The sequence below is a fragment of the Mytilus edulis genome, chromosome 13, assembly GCF_963676685.1.
Source record: "Mytilus edulis chromosome 13, xbMytEdul2.2, whole genome shotgun sequence".
Lineage (NCBI taxonomy): Eukaryota > Metazoa > Mollusca > Bivalvia > Mytilida > Mytilidae > Mytilus > Mytilus edulis.
The window spans coordinates 12,605,962-12,623,075 of NC_092356.1; the positions used below are offsets into that span (position 1 = coordinate 12,605,962).

Here is a 17,114-nt window from a genome sequence, read left to right on the forward strand (position 1 = left end):
ATACCTGAATTTACCATAGAAACAAGACAATGACATCAGTACAATGTATTATACTCATCACAAACTGGTGGGTATGACGTCTGTCTTTTAATGATGTTATACCTGAATTTACCCTAGAATCAGGACAATGACATCAGGACAATGTATTATACTCATCATATACTGATGGGTGTGACGTCTGTCTTTTAATGCTGTTATACTTGAATTTACCCTAGATACAGGACAATGACATCAGGACAATGTATTATACTCATCACATACTGATGGATATGACGTCTGTCTTTTGATGCTGATATATTTAAATTTACCCTAGAATAAGGACAATGACATCAGGACAATGTATTATACTCATCACATACTAATGGGTGTGACGTCTGTCTTTTAATGCTGTTATACCTGAATTTACCCTAGATACAGGACAATGACATCAGGACAATGTATTATAATCATCACATACTGATGGATATGACGTCTGTCTTTTGATGCTGATATATTTAAATTTACCCTAGAATAAGGACAATGACATCAGGACAATGTATTATACTCATCACATACTGATGGATGTGACGTCTGTCTTTTAATGCTGTTATACTTGAATTTACTCTAGAATAAGGACAATGACATCAGGACAATGTATTATACTCATCACAAACTGATGGGTGTGACGTCTGTCTTTTGATGCTGTTATACCTGAATTTATCCTAGAATAAGGACAATGACAACAGGACAATGTATCAAACTCATCACATACTGATGTCTTTTAATGCTGTTATACCTGAATTTACCCTAGAATAAGGACAATGACATCAGGACAATGTATTATACTCATCATATACTGATGGGTGTGACGTCTGTCTTTTGATGCTGTTATACCTGAATTTACCATAGAATAAAGACAATAACATCAGGACAATGTATTGTACTCATCACATACTGATGGATGTGAAGTCTGTCTTTTAATGCTGTTATATTTGAATTTATCCTAGATACAGGACAATGACATCAGGACAATGTATTATACTCTAACGCTAGTGATTGGTTTACCAAATGATACTGATTAAATCGTTCTTTACAGTCCAACCACAGTTGTTTGGCGACGGAACAGTGTTGTGTTCAAGATTTCCAAATATTTGCCTGAAAGTTGGCTCGTTTCGTTCACCTTAACATAGCATCTTTTGTAGGGGACAATAGATGACAATGAGTTTTTGTTTGCATTTCAAACAATTCTGAACTTTTATTCATCGATGTTATTAATTTTGTAGCCACAAATAGCACATACAAAACTTCTGAAGTGTTTTTAACAACTCTTCGCCGGTTTCAATAAGACGGGATAGATCTTCTGAACAGAACGTGCCAAAACACCGAATGCTTTACTTTTTCCTTATCATACAAAGCACTTGCTGACTCATAACAGGTAAAGGCGTGAAATCCTGGCAGTACTCTTACCAAATTTTGCACCCAATGATTGCACATTCAATAATCTGCATTTGGAAGACGTACATGTTAGATTTATTCAATTAGAACTGATGCAATTCTGAGAATAGCAGGCCAATACTTCCACATCAATGTCAAAAGATTTTATAACAACGGAGTCGTATCCTTTGTCAGCTGCGTGTTTTGCACGAAGAAACATTTTTTTGTGTCGGCTTCTTCCTGTTTGCTTATAATTTCAGTGCATTCTACACTTATCACTATTTCATTTTCAATATATACTAATATTTGGTGGCACATACCATGTGATACAAATAAATCAAACAAAAATTTCTTCCATTGCCAAGGACACGAATGTGATGGTTTAGAAACTATCGTAATGATTTGCCCTCCAAAGGACCAGCGTTCCGTTCTAAATTTTTTATGGATATTGTGGGATACTGATCAGTGACAATACAAATGCGGGGAGCTCTTTTTGAAACTAAAAGGGTGGTTTTTAAAACAACAATTGCCAAAATCAGAAAAAAAGACTTGGTATCCTAGTAATGGATTGAATGACTGACTTGCCATCAAATATCCAATTGCTTTTCTCAGGAATGGTTTGCATTTGTTTAACGCTCTTTTCTAAAAGACCAACCAGGACATATTTATTTGTCTTAACAGGTGTACTACAACGTTTGTAAGAAACCATGTAAGAGGAACTAATTCAACTTTTAAATAAGCCGTTCAGTAATGAAATTTTCTAATGCCAACTTTCCTTTTAAATACGCGTTTAGAAAGTCGCACCGTCATTAATTCCGAAGAAGCAACAGTACCCGAGGTCAAGCCAGATAACTGCTTAGATGTTTCAAATGGATTTGTTCAGCTTTGCAGTGTCTGAACCGTCCAATTTTAAAACGTCAGTTTCATCTCGCATCATTCGAGTTTCAACACGTTCTTTTTGTGCGGATGTTTAAGGGTAAAACATTCCTGCCAAATCTCGACATTTTGGTGTTATTGAAGCTCTTTCATGTGCACTCAACAACCAACGTTTAACAGAATCTTTATTTAAACTGAAACCAACAATGCCACCTTTTGGTTAGGTATCTCTGTTCAATGTTTGCTCTATTGTTTGGTCAACTGGAGATCTAGAAATTCCATAAGAGCCTCTTTGAACACAAAAACCACCGGATGAAAGATATACATGGGCATCAGTATGGTTATTTGGCAGATTTTGTATATGAAGCAAATAGATTGACATATATCCGGAATAGTTTTTATGGTCATATGCAAAAAAACATGCCAAATGAAGTTCCCAATTACCTTCCCTTGTTGCTTTTGTAAACAACAATAAAAGTTTCACCATTTAAATGTAATAATTCCATTTTTATTGGTCCCTCACTTACATTGCAGTTTACACAAAATGCCTCAAATAGTTTACTAACATAAGGTGACATGAGCAAGGTTCTAAAGTTGTCGGCTGTTATATTTCGTCTTTTCGTATTTTGAGCTAAGATTTACAAAATTTATAAAACAAGAGTAAATTCATTGAATAGTAAAACAATATATACAAGTAATAGAGACAGAAAATAATAATAAAACAAACACTATCAAATGAGGACTAATGTATACATTACGAAAAGCAAATACATAGTAACCAGATGGTATGTGAAATCGACATAATGTTGTGCTAAAGAAAGTAAAAAGTCTGAAAAAAATCCCCAACTGACTATTTCACCTTTGTTACAGCAATGGTTGTCGATTAAATGACTAGACAATCTTAACTTGATCACCATATAGCTAAAACACAAAATATAACCAAGCAGCCCACCTTTAATGAGTTCGAAAGAGTGCACCCTTTTCAGAACGTAAACATTTAACCTTAATTTGTTATTTTTCATAAATATTTCGTTACACAGTTACTTTATAAAATAATTTGTCTAAAAAAATGGTTTTCAGTTGCAAATTGATAAGCTTAACGTACTTATGTGCGCACTGAGGTAAGAATATATTGTCGACTGAATCGAAGACGGTAATGTGATGATTTCCGGTATTTCACGACTATTTGCACGTACATATGTTTTATTGAATAATTCATATTTTAGACGATATATGAATACTTCAAATAGTTTAAACATTGCATACTGATCAATTCTAAGGTTTAATTCACAAATATGGGTAATTGAGTTAAGATTTTTTTTTATGAAATGAGAAAATATGCCTTAACTTTAACCCAAAAAAATCGGATAGTTTGTAATGTTAATAAACATGTTTTCAAAAATAAAAATCTTCAGTGTTTCATCAAATATGATAGTTTTGTATCTATTTTGGTTGTTTATACCTATACTTTATTTTTTTATTCGCTTTATATTAACATTTTTAAATAAAAATTACTTAGTCGTTAAATGAGGAGACAATTGAAAGGGACGTTTTAAAATCTCTTTTGGACACTTTGTCTTACGTATAACACCTTGTATTTATCAATGAATTAATGAGATAATGAAGTAGCATTCTATCAAAACACTCGAGGTACCCTGGGTTGTAACACAAACTCCTTAACTAGATTGCTTTTGAAAACTAGGTGATGGACTACATCATACATAAATACATGAATGATGGATGTATAAAAATACCGAGACACTATGTATAGCAATACTCGACAAAACAGTCATACTCGGGAATACATGTAGGTCACTTTCGATTCTTAACGACAAACGACATTTATGTACAACCACAATATAAGACGTTTTTTTAAAATGTCATTAGTGAGTTTAGGCACCGATGCATCGTATAGATCAACCAATTAGTGATGGTGTCAATAAAATATACGGAGTGTCATTACTATTATTTCCTCCTCAAAAGTCTTTTGAAAAAGTTTTTGCGTAAGCAACACACTTCTGAATATGAGGTGCGTATTGTGTGAACATGTACGAGCATAACGTATTAATAGAGAAATGTAAACACCATACGACGGAGCAGAGGGTATATTACTGCTGAAAATTTGACAATTGAAAATTGCTAAGCTTTCTTTTGGACGTGTCTTTGTAAATGAATTGATCTAGCTGGTATATTAAACAGGATCGAATTGATATATGAATCATGTAATTAACTGTTAGGCGGCACATACAGAAGGGTAGCCAACAAGTTCAAGAGAAACCATTAGCAAAATTAAAAAAAATACCGAACTCCAAAAACATTCAAAACAGAAAGTCCTCAATCAAAAGACATTTCAAAAGCTTGAACACATCAAAAGAATGGATTACAACTGTACCTGATTTGGTACAGACATTATTTATGTAGAAAATTTTAATAAAACTTAGATCTAGCTGAACTTTTCACTTGTATGACAGTCGCATACAATTCCATTATATTGAAAAGAATCTGTAAACACAAGAAATAGTCATAATAGGTAAAGAAAATAAGCAAAAATTAAAGACAAATTAAAAAAAAATCCCCTTTATACAGGACTGTTAGTGTTTAATTTTCAATTTAATAAAAGACACATGGTCTAATTACTGATATGTCTTTGCGCAAATTATTTAATATCCAGCGTTCAGATAAAATTTTATTGCACACAACTACAGAAAGATGAAAGTTTACTAATTAGTAGATGATTAAGATAGCTTTTCTTTTTAACATAGTGTAAGGGTTGTTAATTGTTACATCTGAAACGAAAATTGAAAAGCAAATGAAAGAACTGATGCATAGAACGTCGCTGTTCATAAAAAAGAAATCATTACTATTTAGAGAGAAAAGGAAAACAAAGAGACTTTTAGGCTCCACTATAACGTTCTGTAAACATCGTATGCTGTTCCTAAGATATCGCGATCAGTTGGTATTTTTTGTGTCCTTGTTTTGTTTGGGTGTTGACTTAAACGTAGCAACTTTACCTGACCATATAGGAAAATAGGTATTTAGTCGGATCTTAACACGTACTTGTGATTTGGTTAAAACCGGTTTTGTTTAAAATATACGAAGAAATGTCGAAATGTTCAGGACTTAATTAAATCCGTATTTCGGTAGGATGGTGCAAGCATACGATTTTTATTGCGTCTTACACTTTGAGAAGCGAATAATCTTCAACTACTTTATTCAAATATTGTGTAAAAACGTAAATTTTTAGCTATGAAAGTCAAGTGGCTCGAGTATTTTTCTGAGGAAGTTTTAAAAAATTGCAAAGAAATATTTTTACATTGGGTTAGCTTTCATTAGTCTTAAATATCTATAGATTAACAACTTTTGGTTATATTTATAATTTAGAATCATCATTGAAGGTGGTGGACGATTTCGCAGATAATTAGTCATTTGTATGCAAGAGTGACATTTCGTTGTATTATGTGCCAATTCGAAAAAGTTATGCGAGTATTCTCTCCCCTTAACAGGTTCATTATTTTATAATTAAGTTTAGGTTTCTGATATAATTTTGAATAATTACAAAATGTATCAATTCAATATATTTCAGTTTTTGTTATTGGTGTATCAAAAACATTGATGTACGAATATAATTTCATAAATTTGAAACGTTTAAAATGATTACATACCAATATAAACATGATAAAGAAGCGTTCATCATTTTTGAAAAAGACTATGAACGAAAATCGATGTTTATATCTTCCCTTGGTGACAGATTGATTGGGAAATGAACCAGCGTAATATAATGGTAATCACAGAGAGGGACCAGCAAGCAATTTTCAATTGTAGCTTATTCAACGTTAAAACAATTTTCCACTATAAACGAATGTTACTTTATACAAATATAAGGACTTTGTTAGCTAAATCTACAAATTTTATTAGATATTATGATTTTTTATTGCAATAGATTAATATGCTATTAAACGTGTATCACAAATATCATTTGATCATGATATGTATTTAAATCATTCATTGATATAAAAAAAAGTGAATTAAAGATGAACAGACAAGGACGTAGACTTTTTATGTGTTGTTCGTCATTTGTGTATTGTTGTCAGCGACTTATCGGTGTTTCTCTTTGACGTATGTATTGTCTATCCTTCTGTATATGAGACTCGAACTCGGAATTGAGTTTTTCTGTGTGTATTGCTGTGTGTTTCTCATATTCTAAAAGGTATGGGGATTAAGATTTCACGTAATATGTAAAACTCCGCCACATCTTTGCGCCTGTCCCTAGTCAGGAGCCTCTGGCCTTTGTCTCTTTGGCACATTCCCCATTTCCATTCTCAATTTTATTGTATGCTTTTTGAATTTTAGTTAATTTGTATGTTTAATAGTTTAACATGCCGTTCATTTTAACTGAACTAGTATGCAATTTTATTTGGGGATCAGCTGCAGACCACCTTCGGGTGAGGTTTTTTCACGCATTGGTCTCTTTGGCACATTTAACGCATTGAACACCCATTGGTGGATTTCGACTGTTTCTGCTCTTCGGTCGGGTTTTTGTCTATTTGACATTTTTCCATTCTCAATTCTATTCGGCCTAACTGTTTACGGTATCAGATAATTACATGAGACATATATCAGTTCGATCTTGTTTGATATACCAACTATATCAGTTCAATTACACGGATACGACACGTCTAAAGAAAGCTCTCTGAGACTGTAATAAAAGAATGTTTAAGATTTTCTTAGCTGTATTTGGCAAAACTTTTAGGAAATTTTGGTCTCAATGCTCCTCAACTTCATACCTTTATGGCCTTTTTTAACATTTTCTTATTCGAAAGTCACTGATGAGTCTTTTGTAGACGAAACGCGCGTCTGGCGTTGATATAAACTTTTAATCCTGGCATCTATGATGAGTTTATTTCATTAGTTTATTAGGTCATGGTCACGAAGGTTTTGGAAAACAATAACTTAAGTAACATGTTATTTTTTTTAATTCAACTTCATTTAATCATACAGACTGTGACTAATATATGTATTGGTTCTGCTTAGTGCATTACAATAGCAAAATAGCAAATTATAAAGTATCATGAAATATTCACATAAATTTATTGCAGTCTGACGAGGACAAGTGTTAAATTGTTACAACAATAGGTTTTTGATATAAGCCTTTCGTAATTGGACGGAAAGTTTGTTTTATTTGATTCTAACCTTTTGATGATGATTATAATGGAATAGTGCACAACGTCCAGTGGTAAATAATATGTATATTCAAAACGAGAAAATATCAATGTAATATGAATAGCTATCCTGATCTGTACTTGACCGACACGCTGAGCCGGATTTTAATGTGTTGATTCTGTTCTTTTGAAACAAATTACATTATATATTCGACATTTTGGTTGTGTTGTGGAAACTATGGAAATTGTGTTGCGACAAATTGGTGAAAAGAACAATAACATCATTCAAATGACTTTTCAATGGTAACATAAATCATAATCAATGTCTGCAAAAGAAACTCATAGGGAGAGCTTTTTGTAATTACGCTTTTACACTTCTAAAATTAAGTGCGTCTGAGGGGCTTGTCTGGATTTACATTTATTAAAATGCTGAAACATCAATGTTTGTAAGTCAATGATGCGTATATACGCTGCAATGTTTGGAGGTATTTGACATAAAAAAAAAAACCAGAATAGACAAATTTATCTTATGTAAATTTTTCCTTTGGAGTTGTGTACAGCAAGAAAACGCAGTAACCATCGTTTAAAAAAATAAAAACAGAATATAAAAAAAATCAGTAAAAGAAACATGATTCTGAAACATTATAAAGTACCTCTATACGAAAGTTGATATGATTGTATCCGTAAATATATGTTAGAACGCATATTTGATATGAAAGTTCTTTTACTCTGTCTTCTCTGTACGAATTGTATCCCCCTCCCCCATCCGTAATTCAATTATATTGTTTTACATGGCCTATCAAACATGTTTTTAGCCAAGTTTAAAAACATTGCTTAGAATTAAAAGCGGGATATTTGACTTTTCATCCCAAAATAGGTGCGAAGAACGATTTATGCATTGATTCACCTTAGTGTAACCAGCATCGATGATAGATGCTAACTATAGTATTCGAGCACCTTACTATCTTATTACTCGTAGTTGTGGAAAAGGCTTACGTTAATTGTAAAATTATTTCCAGAAAAAATCGACGACTCTAGTGCGCTGAACAAGTATTTCAGTAAAATTTCTATAACAACAAAAATATCAAAATATATTTCTAGTTACAAAACTTCATTGTTTAATTCATGGAATGTTTTTTGTGGTTAAATACTATAAACGTGAATAACTAATTTAGCGAGATAAAATAAACATTAAAAGACATAAATTGTACCTAGTAAATATGGCAATATGTGCCATGTCCTGTTAGATATTGCTTTTCTTAGTCTCACTTTGAATGCTTTATTTCATAGACCAACACTTTACCACTCGACCTATTGAACACCCATAGATTGTTTCCTGCTTTGTCGTAATGAACTCCCGTTGGGTCCTGCAAACCATCTTCTTTCTGAATTTCTATTTCCTTTTGGTATTTCCCATCAGATGAAACCACTACAACATTGTTGGATAATGCGCAAGCTACATACGCATTTCCCTTCCCATCACTTGTGACACTATATGGACGCTTCATCTTCTCGTTTGTAAACTTCCATATGACTGATCCATACAGGTTGCAGCAGTACAACGTATCGTGCAAGTGATCAGTAAGAAATAAACTATTGGTAGCAGCTGCAATGTACCAGATAGGGGACACAGGAGAATGAAATGATCGGATTAATTCCCCTTCCAGAGTTATAACATCTATCCTGTTCTTATCGATAGTAGCATACAATAGTTTATTCTCATAGGATACCCAGAAGCTATCGCCGCTTGTTTTAATAACATTCTGTACTTGTCCGGTGTCTATATTTATAATCTGCATATGGGATTTATTGAAGGTGACAACTACAGAATTTTCATTTATTAATGATATACAACAAGGTTGTTCTGACAGTTTGAAATCTCGAATGAAAGATCCATTGATATTGTGCACAAGTAACCTTTTGTCACTGTTTTCGGAGAATATGACCTGGCTATTGATAGTAGCACAGTCAAGTAGAATGAAGCTATCCACTAACTTTTTAATTTGGAATTTCTGTTTAAGTTGGAAAGAAAACGGACCTGGTATATGTGCCTGAGCGGAAAATACTTCTGTAAAATATAAAGTATGAAATGATATCCCAGTGATTATATACCTATTATATTGAGTAATTACCTTTCAAAACGACAGGTCATTCTTTTGAAGAAACAACCTGAACGATACATTGACAGCATTTCTTTCTAACCAAATTTTTGTAAACGTTGTGTTGCGTTTGTTGCTGTTTTCTAAACGCTTCATAAGTAGAAACAAATACATCGTTTAATAAGTCTTTAACGACCCTGTTTGAACTTTCAATAAATCATAAAATTGAGAAAGGAAATGGGGAATGTGTCAAAGCGACAACAACCCGACCATAGAGCAGACAACAGCCGAAGGCCACCAATGGGTCTTCAATGTAGCGAGGATTCCTTCAGCTGGCCCCTAAAAATATGTATACTTGTACAGTGATAATGGACGTCATACTAAACTCCGAATTATACACAAGAAACTAAAATTAAAAATCATACAAGACTAACAAAGGCCAGAGGCTCCTGACTTGGGACAGGCGCAAAATTGCGGCGGGGTTCAACATGTTCATGAGATCTCAACCCTCCCCCTATACCTCTATCCAATGTAGAAAAGTAAACGCATAACAATACGCACATTAAAATTCAGTTCAAGAGAAGTCCGAGTCCGATGTCAAAAGATGTAACAAAAGAAAATGAATAAAATGACAATAGTACATAAATAACAACAGACTACTAGCAGTTAACTGACATGCCAGCTCCAGACCTCAATTAAACTGATTGAAAGATTATGTCTTCATCATATGAATATCAGGCACAATCCCTCCCGTTAGGGGTTTAGTTCATACTATCATAAAATATATGAGAAGAACATAACCCGTGTCATACCAATAACTGGTTTTTGAATAAATGTGTTTAGTTCCGATGCAAAGACCCTATAAGTGAATCAATATTAAAGCCAAAATATGCCATCTTTAATGACCTGACAACAGTATCGTAACTATATCCCTTCTTAATAAGTCTGTTTAAAGGTTTTGTAAGCTTTTGAGGTGAATACTGATATTTTTGTGCTTTGTAAAGAATATTACCATAAAAGATTGGATATGAAATACCTGAACGTATAAGATGTCTGCATGTTGAGTTATATTTACGAACTATTTCCTTATACCGATGATAAAATTTAGTAAATGTTTTGACCAGTTTGTGATATCGAAAACCATGGTGTAATAATTTTTCAGTAATACATAAATTTCTCTCGCTAAAATCTAATACGCTGTTACATACACGAGCGAATCGTACAAGTTGAGATATATAAACACCATAAGTTGGTGACAAGGGAACGTCACCATCTAAAAATGGATAATTAACGATAGGAAATGAAAAATTATCTCTTTTATCATAATTTTTTGTATTAAGCTTCCCGTTAAAAATATAGATATCAAGATCAAGGAAAGGGCAGTGGTCATTGTTAGTATTAGCTTTATTTAAAGTAAGTTTAACAGGATAAATATTTTTAGTATACATACTGAAGTCGTCATTATTGAGAGCCAATATATCATCCAAAAATCTAAAAGTATTGTTATATTTTTGTATCAAATGTTGTTTCGATGGGTCTTTGCTAATTTTAGTCATAAATTGTAACTCATAACAATACAAAAACAGGTCCGCAAAAAGTGGTGCACAGTTAGTCCCCATTGGAATTCCAATAACTTGACGATATACGGAATCTCAAAAGCGAACAAAAATGTTATCAAGTAAAAATTCAAGCGCATATATAGTATCAAAGCATGTCCAATTGACATAGTCCTTTTGTTTATTGCTACTAAAAATGACCTAAAAGAGTTTGAACATATGTACTCGCATGCACATGTTGTTGGTAAACAGACTTTTTTTACTAACGTAGAAACAAATACTTCGTTAAATCAGGTTGAAGTTAGAAACAAATCCAGCGTTTGTACTAACAAACGACATACGCCAAACTGCAGACGCATTTTTAGCGTTTGCATAGTTTGTCAAAGTTTATGTAAACTTTGCAAACGTATGTTTGAAAGAAATGATTAAAACATGTGCGCGCTTAGCCGTTTTCATCGTTTGTGTTAGAAAGAAATGCACCCCAAGTTTCACTTAAATGTGCTTCAAGGCATACGATAATGATCTTTGTCAGGTCATTATTTCCCTGATTAAAATACTGAACTATAGATCACTAAAATATCTAACCCGGGTGTTGTTGTCAATTTGTTTTATTTTGTACAATTTTCTGTCTTCAACACTTTTACATTCTTTCCTCCATCTATTAGGCTTAAACAAATACCCTCTCTTCTATAAAATGACAAAACATTCCCATTTTCTACAGGGGAACGTTCTTTGAAAATGATGGTGGTTGGGAGGGGGTGTGGTTATAATATTGCATCCTGATTCCAAATTTTGAAGAATATACAGTATTGGCAGACAAAAGAGAGAAAAAAAATTTTGAAGCTTTTTTTTTTAAATTGTTCAATAAAACAATGTGCCATTTCACGATAAAAAAAATTGCACAAGAGAGAAAAAACTCAAAGCACCCCTTTCATATAGACTATGTATGATGAAATACTAAAGAAGTCTTTTTTTCCCCGTATATCTTAACAATTCAATTACATTGTACTTCCTATTTCATGCAATTACAGTATATACCATCTATATTGTCACTGAACAATGATTTATTACGTTTTCCGTTTATACAGTTATTTAGATTAATTAGCGAGACTCATTTCGCGTAAAAACTGAGCCGTTGGGCGTTGTTATACCGAAACGTTTAAGAAAAGACTGTTCCACTTCAAAGTGATCGGTATATTAAGGCAATAGTCATAACTAAATGTTACAGAAACAAATCCGGGTTAGAAACCAAAACTTAGGGGAACACATCAACTATAAGAGGAAACAAAAGGGAACATGAGAAACATTGGGCTGCTACCAAAGAAAACCATAGTTTTACATACAAACAGAATATGTGATAACAATTTCAATATTCCTGACTTGGTACAGGACAGTTTTGAATGAACGATTCAATTTCTAGAAATCTTTGCAAAAAGTCATATTTTTACGGTATAAAATTAGATTATGTACATTTTAGGTGTTTCTTGTTGTATTCCTGGTGTCAGGATTGCCCACGGATTGACCTCCCTTCGGTCGGTCTTTTATTTATCAATCCTGACATCCCTCATAGTGTTTATACAACAGTGAACCCCTAAAATTTTAACTATCTATAATAAAGCTACATGTAGTATGATCTTCAAAGAGTGTGAAAAATTCAAAATCATAAATATTTGCAGAATAAAAACAAAACAAAAACTTCTTTAAAGTAAAATTGATATTTAAATATTTACACATTTTATATTTTTGAATAACAATTTGAGGTTATAATCAGCTCAGTAGTCAGTACTACGGATCTGACATGATTTAACATGTTGAAATATTTGGTTTTCATGTTATATTTGTTTTTCTCGTGGGATTTTGTCTGATGCTCAGTCCGTTTCTGTGTGTGTTACATTTTAGTGTTATGTCGTTGTTCTACTCTTATATTTAACGCGTTTCCCTCGGTTTTAGTTTGTTACCCCGGTTTTGTTTTTTGTCCATGGATTCATGAGTTTTTGAACAGCGGCATACTACTGTTGCTTTTATTTAACAAACTTTTCTAAAATTGTCCGTTTATAAATTTTGAACCTATTAAGAAAATAAGGTTTCAGCTATTTATTTAAGTTATTTTTGTCATAAAGCTCTTCAACTGTTTTGGTACTTATACATCCTTGGATTTCAAATGTTTTGCTTTGAGGGTTCCTGATGAAGGTAAATCCAGAAAAGCGCTTTGGACGTTTGAAATTATTAAACGTGTAGATTTCAATGTTTTTACCAATTAACCTTATATCTGCTTTCAGTATAGAGTACACTTTTTAAGAGAAATATCTAGCAACTCAGGTCTTTTTCCTTTTTTTGTAATGTGGTCTGAAAGCAATGCTATGAATTAGAACTACTAAGCTATAGCATATACGTTCAATCTTGTGTACAACTGTCTCTTTGATGTAATCATTACAAATTCTTATTCCATATTAATTTTTTTCAGGTATTAAATTAGTTTAAGATAAACGGATTCCGTTCACCAATAAGGAACTAAAACAAATGCCATTTGAACTTAGAATTTAACGTTAATTACCCGAACTAAAATGCGCATTCTATTATAATCGATGAAGTTTTTATCTCCTTAAAAATATTTGGATGTTTAAAGCAATTATCTTCTTATCTCAATTATGAATATTAAATTGGACATTGAATGGTTTCTTGAATTCTTGTGATTATAAAATGTATTTAAAGATTGACACTTGAAAATATATAATTGGATTTATATATAATTTTATAATTCATGGTCACGTTATAAAAACTGACAATTGAAAGGTCTGTTCTTTCAATCCACCATTTTCTACATTTGAAAATGCCTGTACCAAGTCAGGAATATGACAGTTCTTGTCCATTCGTTTTTTGATGCGTTTTGTTATTTGATTTTGCCATGTGATTATGGACTTTCCGTATTGATTTTCCTCTGAGTTCAGTATTTTTGTGATTTGACTTTTTTTGTATATGGATACAACTTACATTATGTTTACTTTTAGAATAAATACTTTGATACTATCTAATCATGCTAATGCAAGGCTTTTTAAATGAAAATCTACTACGTTTTATATTCTACCAGTATTTAACTCAGTAGAAGTAATCTGTTGTGGAAATTTAGTTTTTTATTCATATCACAGAATAAAAGTTGTGATGTTTTCTCATTTTGTATACGACACTTTACATACGACAGTTGTTTTCTATTCGTTAATCTATGTCTAACAAAGAAAAAAACAAACAATCAAATAATAGTACAAAGACACACAACAAAGAAAATTAAAGACTAATGAGCACGAATTCAACCAATACCTGGGGCAATCGCAGGAGCTCTAGACAGATAAGCAGATCCTGCCCCACATCTGGCACACGTCGTGTTGCTCATGTTATTACAAACTCGGTAAATAGTCTAATTGGTCGAAAAACGGATGTCCGTTTAGCTGTGCGTGATTCAAAGTGATGATCGAGACTGATAGAATAAACCCCCAAATTTGTTTTCTTAAAATAAAGAGGTAATAAATCTAAAAAGGACAATACGTTATTATTATCAATCTTTTATATTTTTCCCTTATTTTCTTACTTTATGTGATTTGAAGATCGAAAAAGAAACCACCGAATGTCAAATTTGATTTTTATAATTTTGGGACTTTCAGTAATGAATTTTCCATGGAGATAGGGTTTTTGTTACTTAGCTTCTTTCTTTATGCTATTTGAAGATTGAAAAAGAAAATGTTATTTTCTTATATTTATGGAGAATACTAGTAAACCAATGTATCATATAACTTCCAAATAATACTTATAGCACGAAAAGAATATAGTATATTCATATAATGTATTTCGGGAATCTATCACCACACCAACAGCCATGTTTACAATAAGCCGATAACGAAACCGAAAGGTAAATGATAAATGGTAAATATTTATAATGTTTAATCAACTTAACACATTAACATGATTACCTTTATTATAGTGTTTGAAATTGGAATACACTAGATAGAGTATTACAGCAATTTAACAATTTACAAGAATCTATCAAAAAAGCTAGTTAAATTCAACGGTTATTAAACATAACTTTGCTGTTAATGTGTTTTCTAAAACAGACAAAGAAGCATCGAATTTCGTATTTGAAAAAAAAAATTGATTGATTACATTATTTTGAAGTTTACCACAAAAGGGCATACACATTTTAACATAATATTTTGTTTTCACGATATCTATGATATATTGAATCTTTGATCTCAAGCATTACTGACTACCTTTTTTAAACGATATCGATTCTATGTGTGTACAGTTTTCTATTATGAGAGCGAAGCAAAATCATACCTAATGATATCATGAACGGAAAGTATAATAGGAGTGGCTTCTGATTAGTTTATCTCATCTGTACAGTACTTGTCAAATGAAAAGAGCCTCTAGCAATAAAGCAGAAGGTAAAATCATAAAAATACTGAACTCAGTGGAAAATCTAATCTGAAAGATCATAATCACATGGCAACATCAAATGATAAATAACGAATGGACAAGAACTGTCATATTCCTGACTTGGTAAAGGCATTTTCAAATGTAGAAAATGATGAATAAAACTTGGTTTTATAGCGCTAAACCTTTCCCTTTGATGAAAGTCTTATCAAATTCCGTTATATTTACAATGACAGCAATCAATCAATATATCACATATAAACAGATAACCCCTCATAATGACAGTCCGTGGTTTTACTGTCTTATTTTAGTTTTTTGAAACTTTGTTTTTTTACTAAATTAATATGTTTTGCTTTTATAGATAAACGAATATCATAGTTATGTTCATCTTAGAATGAGGTCACCTGGACTTCATCAGACCAGCAGTAACAATTGTGTTTGTTTGGTTGCGTGGGATGCATTAATTCGAGGTATTGTTTAAAGATAGTGTTATGTAATTTTTTTTTTAAATAAACAAAAAACAGTTAGCATGTTACAAGTTTATTCCTACCTGGTGTTTGAGCTTCGACATCTGCGTCTTCTATTGTCGACATATTTTCTGAAATAGTATAAAAAAAGGACTCGAGTTCATCATTCAAACAAAAGCTTTGGATATTTTGGAAAAGACATGTATTGTCTCGTGTAAGAAAATTGGTACCGTTAATTTTATTACATTCTTGTTTTCTTGAAATATTCTTCCCGACTGTCCCTCTTATTTGAAAGCAAAAACAGTTTGTAAAAGGGGGACAGTATTTCACAATTGTGGATACCTTATTCATGTTATTATGATGTCTTTCCCATTCTTATCGAATTATTCTGTAGTTAGGCACTAGTTTAATCATTTATACTCATGGAAGGGAAGGGTATTGTAGTTACTACGTTTGGAACATATCCGATATCATCTGTGAAACGAGTTTTTAATAACGGTCAATCAAATCGTGATGGCATCCATAAAATTTATGAAGGAATGATTTCAATTTTATCATTTGGAATTCTTAGTTTATTAGCTTCCTTGTAAGTATTCATAATTTAGATGTCTCAACTATAGACTCTCGACTCTCAATTGTCAATAATTGTCAATAATAGTTATTAATCTAACATGTCTATTAAGCGAGTGACTTTAACCATAAAATTAAATTTTTAATGCACCTACCTAACACACGGCTAAATTATATATCATTTTAAAGCTACACATCTGTACTATCTGTTTTGCCCGGTCGTAAAAAAATCGTACGGTGCAATTTCCGTCAAATCGAGATCAAAGGCCAAGGACGAATAAGTGCATATTTTTGAAGATTTCAGCCTGATTGCATTATATGACTTTTATATACTTAATTCACATATGCAAACAATTTTTAGCCAGAGCGATTAACAGTCATTATTCAAATGCATTTTTTAATATTTAAAGCGTGTTTTTGACAGAAAGCACATGTTTCCTGAAATTCGAGTAAAAGTTAACAAAATGTGTGAAAACCCAAATTTTTCTTTCTGGTGCAACTGCTAATCACTTAAAACTAAGTGATACCCTGTAATGACTAACAAAGAAGTTT

General features: G+C 32.2%; 1 protein-coding gene across 1 annotated transcript; it reads right to left on the reverse strand.

Moving 5' to 3' along the window:
• Nucleotides 1–8,713: 8,713 nt before the first annotated feature.
• On the reverse strand, nucleotides 8,714–16,118 carry LOC139500112 (uncharacterized). The gene is made up of 2 exons (XM_071288851.1): nucleotides 16,076–16,118; nucleotides 8,714–9,516 (listed from the first exon to the last, which is right to left on the reverse strand). Exons 1-2 carry the CDS (start codon nucleotides 16,116–16,118, stop codon nucleotides 8,714–8,716), a joined length of 846 nt encoding a protein of 281 aa, XP_071144952.1.
• Nucleotides 16,119–17,114: the final 996 nt, after the last annotated feature.